The 10,369-nt window shown below is 38.5% G+C and overlaps 1 protein-coding gene across 2 annotated transcripts in view; it reads left to right on the forward strand.

Annotated features, from left to right (window-relative positions):
• The window catches only part of LOC112443756 (butyrophilin subfamily 1 member A1-like), a 75,217-nt gene extending 68,038 nt beyond the window's left edge, over positions 1 to 7,179 (forward strand). Inside the window, exons 9-15 of one of the 2 annotated variants that reach the window (XM_059880616.1) lie at positions 3,006 to 3,026; positions 3,144 to 3,164; positions 3,282 to 3,302; positions 4,583 to 4,609; positions 5,101 to 5,127; positions 5,706 to 5,732; positions 5,908 to 7,179. In XM_059880616.1, the coding sequence (XP_059736599.1) occupies positions 3,006 to 3,026; positions 3,144 to 3,164; positions 3,282 to 3,302; positions 4,583 to 4,609; positions 5,101 to 5,127; positions 5,706 to 5,732; positions 5,908 to 6,431 (668 nt within the window). In that variant the 3' untranslated portion in view covers positions 6,432 to 7,179. The remainder of the gene's footprint in view (positions 1 to 3,005; positions 3,027 to 3,143; positions 3,165 to 3,281; positions 3,303 to 4,582; positions 4,610 to 5,100; positions 5,128 to 5,705; positions 5,733 to 5,907) is intronic. The other variant, XM_059880617.1, reaches the window with a different exon arrangement.
• Positions 7,180 to 10,369: the final 3,190 nt, after the last annotated feature.

Genomic DNA, 10,369 nt, shown 5'->3' on the forward strand with positions numbered 1-10,369 from the left:
TAACTCAAGGGTCCAAGGTTACAAACATTAAAGCCACTACTTACATTTCTATATACCAACTATATTAATCAATACACTCCCAGGGACACAGTAGGTAAGGGATATGGAAACTTGGCAGCAAGCATTAGCTCAACAAAGAAATCTTCTACTAGTCTTATTCTAAGAATTTTAACACTGAGAAGCTCTGCATTGTTAGAATATCTTAAGCTTCCTGTGCCTTTCGTGGTTGGGAGGCTGTGAACAATCACATGCGTAGCTGCAGGAGTCAGAACAAACCTGTCAGGCAAACTAGAAAGTCATCAGAGGGGTTTGAATTGAAACACTCCTATTATGCCCAGGAGACTTATTAACTAGAGTTTTAAGTTGATTTTCTTCAGAGAAAGGTGGTCGGAGATAGCCCCTGTTAATGTCAGAGGAGTTGGTAAAAGTCATAAAATAGTAAAACAGACAGATTCTGGTTTTGGGGTAGATGCTCAGGCAGATCCGGTGGGGATGGGTGGGGGGGGGGGGTTGCGCCCTTGAGCCCTGACTCGCCTTGCCCATCAGGGCTCTCCCACATGACCTTGTCATGGGTGGGAACTCCCGTGCTGGCTCCCACCAATACGTTACCTTGTTATGCAGAGAACACACCCTCAAAACACAGAAAAAAATCTGAGAAGAGGAGGTAGAACATTTACATCTCAAAGACACAAGGACAAAAGTGCAAGTTCGCACATAGAAAAGGTTTTTTTTTTCCCCTTTAAAGTCAGAATTCTGAAAAGATGTTCCAACAAGCAAGGTCTTTTTTATCTGTGCATGCAAAAATATAATTTTGGTATGTCAGTTCAGTTCAGTTCAGTCACTCAGTCACGTCCGACTTTTTGGGAGCCCATGAATCGCAGCACGCCAGGCTTGCCTGTCCATCACCAACTGCCAGAGTTCACTCAGACTCATATCCATCGAGTCAGTAATGCCATCTAGCCATCTCATCCTCTGTCCTCCCCTTCTCCTCCTGCCCCCAATCCCTCCCAGCATCAGAGTCTTTTCCAATGAGTCAACTCTTCGCATGGGGTGGCCAATGTACTGGAGTTTCAGCTTTAGCATCATTCCTTCCAAAGGACACCCAGGGCTGATCTCCTTTAGAATGGACTGATTGGATCTCCTTGCAGTCCAAGGGACTCTCAAGAGTCTTCTCCAACACCACAGTTCAAAAGCATCAATTTTTCGGCACTCAGCTTTCTTCACAGTCCAACTCTCACATCCATACATGACCACTGGAAAAACCATAGCTTTGACTAAACGGACCTTTGTTGGCAAAGTAATGTCTCTGCTTTTCAACATGCTATCTAGATTGGTCATAACTCTTCTTCCAAGGAGTAAGCGTCTTTTAATTTCATGGCTGCAGTCACCATCTGCAGTGATTTTGGAGCCCCAAAAAATAAAGTCTGACACTGTTTCCACTGTTTCCCCATCTATTTCCCATGAAGTGATGTCAAAAGAGCCTCATTTTGCCCATTTTTAGGGTGAAATGTCTTTTAATTCACAACAAAGCAAGTACTTGTAAGTATAAATGCTGTACATACACAACAAAATCGTCCCAATGTGTCTCAACTGAGGATAAACCTCTCAGTGTCTTTCAACTGAGCAAAAGTTTCTCAGTGTCTTTTACCTGTTGACCTAATGGTCTGGGAACAAGCGATGATAATGAAAACAGAACACAAAATCTGGAGCAATGGGTCAGGAGACCTGCAGCCTCTACTGGACTGAGATGCAGAGTCCACTCTGAGTCCAGCTTTTGTTGCTAATTGCAGACTACAAGACTTTGTTTGATCTTATCTTTCCCAACACACTACACTGACATAGTCCAGATCTCCTTGTTTTTACCCCAGGCTGTTCCCATCTGGGCTAGTCTCAGGAACAATTAGCAACTGCGTAGGCAACGTTCATGCCTGATGCCAACCCGGTGTTCCAAAGTCCATACTTTGATGATCCCAGTCATACTCCCTTCCGGGTTCGCCCTTGGGGTTTGTAACAAGAAGATTATTCTTAAGAAAAACACAGTTTCTTAATATATGCTGTTTTTCCAGGTGCAATTCTATGAAATTTCTCAGGGCTGTGAAAGTACATTATCAAGAATTCCCACTACATTCACCCAGGCATCTCTTCTTGACACTAAATTTCAGATGGAGATTTAACACCACAGACTAAAACTCAGGCTCATCAGTAAAATGGGAGATCCAAGATCCACCCAGAATCATCTGGACTCTCTGAGGAGGCAGATGGGCACAAACGAACTTCTGCTAGTGACAAAGCTAGAGATCCTCATGGAGTTCAGGTGAAGGAGAGAAGTATGTTTTTGGTTCCTTTGTTGGTCACCAAACCAAAATTATTGACTGAAAAACAAATGCACAAGCTTAAAGTTTCAAGTTATGTTTTATCTGGGGACCTTACTCAGGGTTACAATCTGGGAGACAGGATCCCAGAGAGTTCTGAGGAACTCTTCCAGAGAGGTAAGAAAGGATTCAAGATATCTTGAAGTTTTTACCAGGGGGAGAGGGGGAACTGTAGTAGAAACACATCAAGATTACCTCTGAGAATAATTTTAAAAAGAACAAAACAGGCATCTCAAGTTAATGATGTTAATGCCTTTCTATGTGTGGTAAGATATAAGTGTCTGGGCTCACCGAAATTATTCCTTTGACATGCATCATAACTACTGGGCCAGTATCCTCTTTTTCTCCATCCTGAAATTCTCGGGTTCTGATGGCTTCATGGTGAGCAATATTCATTGCTTACCAAAATGTCAGGTTAAGATTTTTTTCTCTGCAAGAACAAATCTTCCATTCTACCCAAGATAAAAATACTTGTTTTCTTGGTATTTTTCAGGACTTTTTGTTTCTTTGGGTTTTTTTTTCTAATTATATTCATCTTATCTATTTACTGAGCAGTGGAATTTTATTTTCACTTTCATATACTATATTGCTTTTCCTTGAAATTGGCATGAGGTTTTCCATTATATTTTTCAGAACAACTCAAGAAAGAAAATGGTAAGTTTTATGACCTTTTAAAAAGATTTATTTCCTAGATATGTTTTTTCCTCTTATTTTATTTTCTGTATTGGCTTTCCTTGAAATTTACATGAGTTTTTCCATTATATTTTTCAGAACAACTCAAGAAAGAAAATGGTAAGTTTTATGACTTTTTTAAATAGATTTATTTCCTATATATATTTTTCCTCTTATTTTATTTTCTGTATTGGTTTTCCTTGAAATTTACCTGAGTTTTTCCATTATATTTTTCAGAACAATTCAAGAAAGAAATTGGTAAGCTTTGTGACTTTTTTTTTTTTAATTAAAAAAAAATTTGACATGAATCCACCACGGGTGTACATGTGTTCCCCATCCTGAACCCCCCTCCCACCTCCCTCCCTCCCATCCCTCTGGGTCATCCCAATGCACCAGCCCCGAGCACCCTGTCTCATGCATCGAACCTGGACTGGTGATTCATTTCACATATGATAATATACATGTTTCAATACCATTCTCTCAACTCATCCCACCCTCACCCTCTCCCACAGAGTCCAAAAGGCTGTTCTATACATCTGTGTCTCTTTTCCTGTGACTTTTTTAAAAAGATTTATTTCCTAGATATAGTTTTCCTCTTATGACATTCGCCTCTTACATACTCCTGTCTTTCCTTTGCCTTCTTGTGAATTTCAAATTACCTTATCCATTTTCTTTTTGGCTTCATGAACTCCTCTTGTATTAAGTCTCTTAATTCCCTCCTCTAGTTTTTAATCTTCCTTTTTATTTTATCTTTCTGGTGATTACCATGACTTCATTATAAGGCTGGTGAAAAAAAAAAAAAAAAAAAAGACTGGTGAGATCAAAGGGATTAAGCTAAGAAGAATGTTGTTATTTCCATTCAATAGAAAGTTTCTTTTAACTTTGGTTTTTCTCATGTGCTCTGAGATGGAGTCCCCATTTTTTATATATTATATTCTTTCAACTTAAGAATAGTGTTCAGACTCCAAAGCTGCTGAATAAGTTCTTCCTTTGTTGACCTTTCAAACACTTTGCATATACTAATGTCAAGTGTAATCTTGATACACTTTGCTTGACCATAATCTCCAGTAATCTAAGGTATATAAATATTTTTACATGAATTTGCATCACTTTTTCTTTCCAAGCAAAATTATTACTGTTTATTCATTTTTATTTTAACTATTTAATAGCTAATTCAACAAATTTCTCTTCCTTCAGGGTCTTAAACATACATTTTTTAGTCACTCAAATAAACTTCATTGATATTTTATATGTAAATTCTATGGCTATTTTCTAAAATAATTCTACATTATTTTTAGTATCCTACTACAAGAATTATTAAATCTTTATGTCCATTCATATCTGATTATATTCTTCAAACTATAGTGAAGTTTCCAGATGGAATGAACTTTACATATTTCTTTCATTGCTTTTGAAATGGACATTACTTAGCAAGTTTCAGACACAAATATTGACAGATGTATGGCATTACTTGCATCTTCTTCATGATGTTAAGAAAATTTGTTTATATACATGCATGATTGTGTATTTTCTTTCAGAGAGGAAGAAGGCTCAATTCAAGTCTGGTGAGTAATGATTATCTCTCAGACACCTTCACTGTTCTGTTTTTCTTAGGTTCTGCCCCTATGCTAGTGGGATAGAATGCAAAAATATTTTTTTAAAAAATGTTTAGTGTAAGCAAAACAGCACTAGAAGCATTATCTTTATAAATATCAATGCTTTAATAAATTCTCTCTGAAGTGAAGCCACTAATGATGACTCAGCATGTAATCCTTCCTCTCCCCTTTCCTTCTTTCCATCTCTGCTCCTTCCTTCATGCTTCTATCCCTGCCACCTTTGTTTTTTCTATACTTCTATCTATCCTTCACCTGATAATTTTATCACCATGTTTGAAATTGGAATATAAGGATATAGGATATAAAGAGAAAGTTCAAAGGATTCAATAGAAGAAATAGGACAAAGACAAATATTTCTTATATTTGCTTTTAACATAACAAAAAAGACAAAGAAGACATGCAAGAATAAAAGTTGTTTTTTCTAATTTGTTCATTTGCAGCATGGAGGGAAATACCATTATATGCTGGTAAGCAACATGGACTCTGATGAAGAAAATTCTATTATCAAAGATATTTTAAATGAACACCCTACTGTGTGCAAAATGGTTTGCTGAAAATCAAGGAAACTTCAAGGCTTTATTCCATGAATTCAGTAGATTGCTCATTATTCTAACAGATAATAATGTGTTTGGAACATTACATCTTAACAGCTTTATTATTTTTAGTTGCATATAACATTGTGATTTGAGTGAAGGTAGAATGGTTATCATCTGCTAAAATTTGAAGAATCTAAAGTGAACAATAAGTTATTTGTTCAGACCCATCATATCCTGTATTTCCTTTCAAACATCCCAAATAGATTGCAAATATTTGTCCTATATGAATTTTGGATGAGGAGAGCATAGCATTGACACAGGTCTTCAAGTCATACATAATTTAGCATCTTGTAAAAAGAGGTTCAAGTGTATAAAAAGAGGTTGGTTTTTCTTTTCTTTTTTTGTTGCTGTTATTCTTCAATTAAGACGTTTATTACCATAGTATTCTGGACAGACAGGAAGCTCTATCCGTCAGATGATGGATTCTTATGTTCATTTGCTCTTTGCAGACTGGAGGAAAGAAGAGTTCCAGACTGGTAAGTCTGTAATGATCCAAGAGAGGCCCAGCTCCTTGTGGGGTAGTCCCAGGGAGGATGGGTGAGGGAGGTGAACTGGATCTTCCCAGGGCCAGAGGAGCCCTCACGGAAGGGAGACTGTGGCCTAAGCCTACTGAGACCCTCCCAGAAACTTGATGATCCCTTGTCTTTGCAGTAAATCTGACTCTGGATGCAGCCACTGCCCATCCTGCCCTCTTCCTGTCTGAAGAGGGGAGAAGAGTAACATGGCAAGAACCATGTCAGGAACTTCCCAGCTGCCCAGAGAGATTTGTCTCCATTCCCTGTGTGCTTGGTCAGCTACACGTCAGCTCAGAGAGATACTTCTGGGAGGTGGAGGTTCAGGACGCACATTCCTGGGACCTGGGAGTTTGTAGGAATAATGTAGCAAGGAAGGGGAGGGTCACAGTGTCACCGCAGAATGGTTTCTGGGCCATTAGGCTCTATGACGGGGAGTACTGGAGCCTCACATCCCCAGAAACTTCTCTTACTCTAAAAGAAAAACTCTGTAGGGTGGGAGTATTCGTTGATTATAAGGCTGGAGATGTATCTTTCTATAACATGACAGATGGATCCCACATCTACACATTTTCCAAACAAGCATTTTATGGTGGCCTAAGACCACTTTTTAGACTTTGGTCCTCTGACTCAGGCCCTCTGACCATTGTCCAGGTGGACTAGAACACAATGATGCTGTAATTCATATGCCTAACCTTCCATGATGATTACAGTTCTCCCCACTAGACACAAATTTTTTTTCTTCCTCCTTTACTGACTTATTCTCAGTTGAAGCTCTGATACACAGACTGATGGTTGTCTCCCATATTAATTCTCCCTTCTTCCTAAGTTATAGGTCCCTCTTCTTATCACTATGCCTATGACAGCCTAGTACAAAGATTAGATTTCCTCGCATCCCCTGCTGAATGTGACTAAATTATGACCAGTGCATTTTAAGATGAATTATTCTGTATGACTCTTTGGAAAAGACCCTGATCCTGGGAAAAATTGAGGGCAGAGGAGAAGAGGATGACAGAGGATGAAGTGGTTGGATGGCAACACTGATTCAGTGGACATGAACTTGGGCAAACTCTGGGAGATGGTGAGGGACAAGGAAGCGTGGAGTGCTACAGTCTGTGGGGTTGTGAAAAGTTGGGCACAGCTTGTCAACTAAACAACAATATTCAGTATGATCTCTGGAATGTGTTCTTAAAGGAAAATTATGTGATTTTCTTCTTTTCTCTAATTATTTGGATGGCTGGAATGTGCCATGATGGATGGATCTCTAAGAACATCTCTGACCATGTAATATGATACAGACAGAAAAGATATTAATAGAATGAGTCTAGAGTTTTGACAGCTTTATGAAACTACTATATGCTCACTTTCTGAATTACTTCCAGTAAGAAATAAATTTTATATCTTTAAACCATTTGTATGTTGTATTTTTGTCTGTTGTGACTGAATCCAATACTAACTCAATCACCCTCCCTTTAAGGATGGTGGCAGATGACTTCCACAGTTGAATATTCAGATGAAACAGTAAATGTAAAGTCCTGTACTTGCTTGCTCAGCTACTCCAGTGTGTCAGTCTCATTTAGGGTCTTCCAATTTCTCCTGAATCCTCAGTACCTCTTGACTTTACTTTCCACCCTCTCCTTTGTGGTTACCATGGTTAATAATTTTAGGTATTATCTTACTAATGAGTAAAAATCCCTGGCCTCATTGCCCTTATATCACATGTACTTAGAAAAACACATCCAAATATGGATAAATCTAATTACCTATCTCTCATACTGGCAGTTAAACATGCTATAGAAATCCACACATGTGAGCAGATGGTTCCTCTTTACTTGTATGATTTACCTATCACAACTTGGACACCAGCACTATCAAGTAATCCTCTCATTCATTAAAAAAATCTACCTTCATTAAACTTCCAAATCTACTCCCACCTTTACTCAATATATGACCGTGTTCCCACTTTGAAAATAATATTAATAATAATAATCAATTAGAAGACAATTATCTCATCTTTGCAATAATAAATACAACAAACCTAAATCTCCACCTCCCCATTACTCCTCTCTCACTGTGTTATTAACAGAAGTATTTCCCTTTCTTCACAGGAACACCAACCAATCTTTATCTCCATTCATTCTGTACTGGGCTCTCTGGACTTCAATCCTTCAGTTGTTCCTCTCAGACTTTCCTCAAGATTTTTCCCACAAACCTTATGTTTTTCAAAATCTTGTCCACCTTAAAAATCAAAACAATACAATTTTCTACCTACCCTAAATCCTCCTCTATACTCTTCTTTCATAAACTCCTCAAAATAATTACATAAAAACTGTGTATTTCTGTGATTCCCATTTCCTTCTTCATATACTCTAGGTTATGGGTTAAACTGTATCTCCCTCACCACCTTTCCTAAATTCACGTATTGAAAGCCCTTACCTCCAGGACCTCTGAATGTGACTTTGTTTGGAAATAGGTTCATTGCAGGTGTCATTAAAGATGGAGTACAGTGCATCCCTAGTACAGTAAGACTGTTGACCCTAAAAAGGGTGGGGGGAGGGGGAGAAATTTAGACATCCACATAGGCACAAGGAGAATGCCATGTGAAGTCTGAAGTCTGTTTCCACAGCCAAGGAATGCACAAGATTGCTAACAAAATACCAGCTGCTAGGAGAGAAACTTGGAACAGATTCCTCCCCAGCACCTTCAAAAAGAACATAGCCCTGCCACACCTCAGTATCACAATTCTTGCACCCAGAACTGTGATATAATAAACTTCAGTCATTTAAGGCAATCAATGTGTGATACTTCATTACAGTCTATTAATAGTCCCAGCAAAACAATGTACTATTTTTTATTTTGGTTTGTTAAACACAATCTGATCATTTATTCTTTAAAAAAAAAATAATAACCCAAAACCTGTTACAGAAACTCCAGAGAATTTCTGCATTTATATAAACTTCATGAAACAGTTGAAAACCAACATAGAAAAAAAATTTTAAATTCTACGACTGTAATGAATTTATGTAAAGTACTTAATTCTATGATAATTATGTCTGTATTTCACTGTTCATAATTCCACATGCCTTAATACCTATTGTTTCATGTTAAAGCTATCAATATCCTTAATTCCTATTTTACAGATGAGTAAAGTAAGGCTTTGATTATTTATATTGTTATCAGACTTTTAATATTTCCCAAAGTCACACATTTACTAGATGCCAGAACTGGAACTAGAGTCCCAGTCTTTTGACTCAACAAATCCAAGGCAACTTTTCCTAAACAAACTCACTCTTTTCTTATTTATCTAGACCAAAACATCACGATACATATACTTCATGATGAGGACCAGTTACAGGTTTATGATTAAAGAAGTAAAATCAACAGCAGTGTGACCAAAGAGTTATAGTAAATGTATGTATGCTATGCTAAGTTGCTTCAGTTGTGTCCAACTCTTTGTGCCCCCAGGGACTGAAACTCACCAGGCTCCTCTGTTCATAGAACTCTCCAGGCAACAATATTAGAGTGGATTGCCATGCCCTCCCCCAGGGGATCTTCCCAACTCAAGGATCAAACCCATGTCTCTTACATCTGCTGCATTGGCAAGTGGGTTCTTTACCACTAGCACCACCTGACAAGCCCACTTTATAGTTAAACGGTGGGTGTTAAAGCTCTTAGTTTAAATGATCACAAGCTATTAATTCTCGAAGTATGATTCCAAGGAATATTAGTTCTATGATAGCCTCTTGCTTAAATAAAGCTCTCAAATCTTTTCTGCGATAGCCTTTTGCTTAAATAAAGCTCTCAAAATTATAAAATTAAATAGGTTGCTGTCGGAGAAGGCAATGGCACCCCACTCCAGTACTCCTGCCTGGAAAATCCCATGGATGGAGGAGCCTGGAAGGCTGCAGTCCATGTGGTCGCTGAGGGTCGGACACGACTGAGCAACTTCATTTTCACTTTTCACTTTCATGCATTGGAGAAGGAAATGGCAACCCACTCCAGTGTTCTTGCCTGGAGAATCCCAGGGACGGGGGAGCCTGGCGGGCTGCCGTCTATGGGGTCACACAGAGTCGGACACGACTGAAGTGACTTAGCAGCATCAGCAGCATAGGTTGCTGTATTTTCTAGAAAGTGCTATTCTAAATTATTTCAACCCTAAAAATGAAGCCATCAAAAGAAATAGAATCTGCCAGCTTGCCCTTCCCTATGGATTTCAGATTTGATAGTCCTCACAATAATTAAACCAACTTCCCTTACCCTCTCAATAAGTAAATCATGGAAGCCAATTCTGACTCCATTATGGAACTGTTTCTTTGACTTGCTTTCATTGATTTTGTTATTATAATCATACAGAATGATTTGCTTCAGAGAATCCTGCCCCTCTGCCTGATCGTTAAACTAAAGTGCCTTTGTTCAGAACCCTGTCCACCTGTGGACGGCAGGAAGGAAGAAAATAACACATCCCATACCTGAGGCTTGCCAAAGGGGGCCAAAGAATTGGTCCTAAAATAGAGGGAAGAACGTGGTGACCCAAGGATGAAAGAGCAGATAAAACCAAAGAGGGTCTTGGAATGCAGCAACTGAAAAACCAGACCCTTATC

Source organism: Bos taurus, chromosome 23 (assembly GCF_002263795.3).
Source record: "Bos taurus isolate L1 Dominette 01449 registration number 42190680 breed Hereford chromosome 23, ARS-UCD2.0, whole genome shotgun sequence".
NCBI lineage: Eukaryota > Metazoa > Chordata > Mammalia > Artiodactyla > Bovidae > Bos > Bos taurus.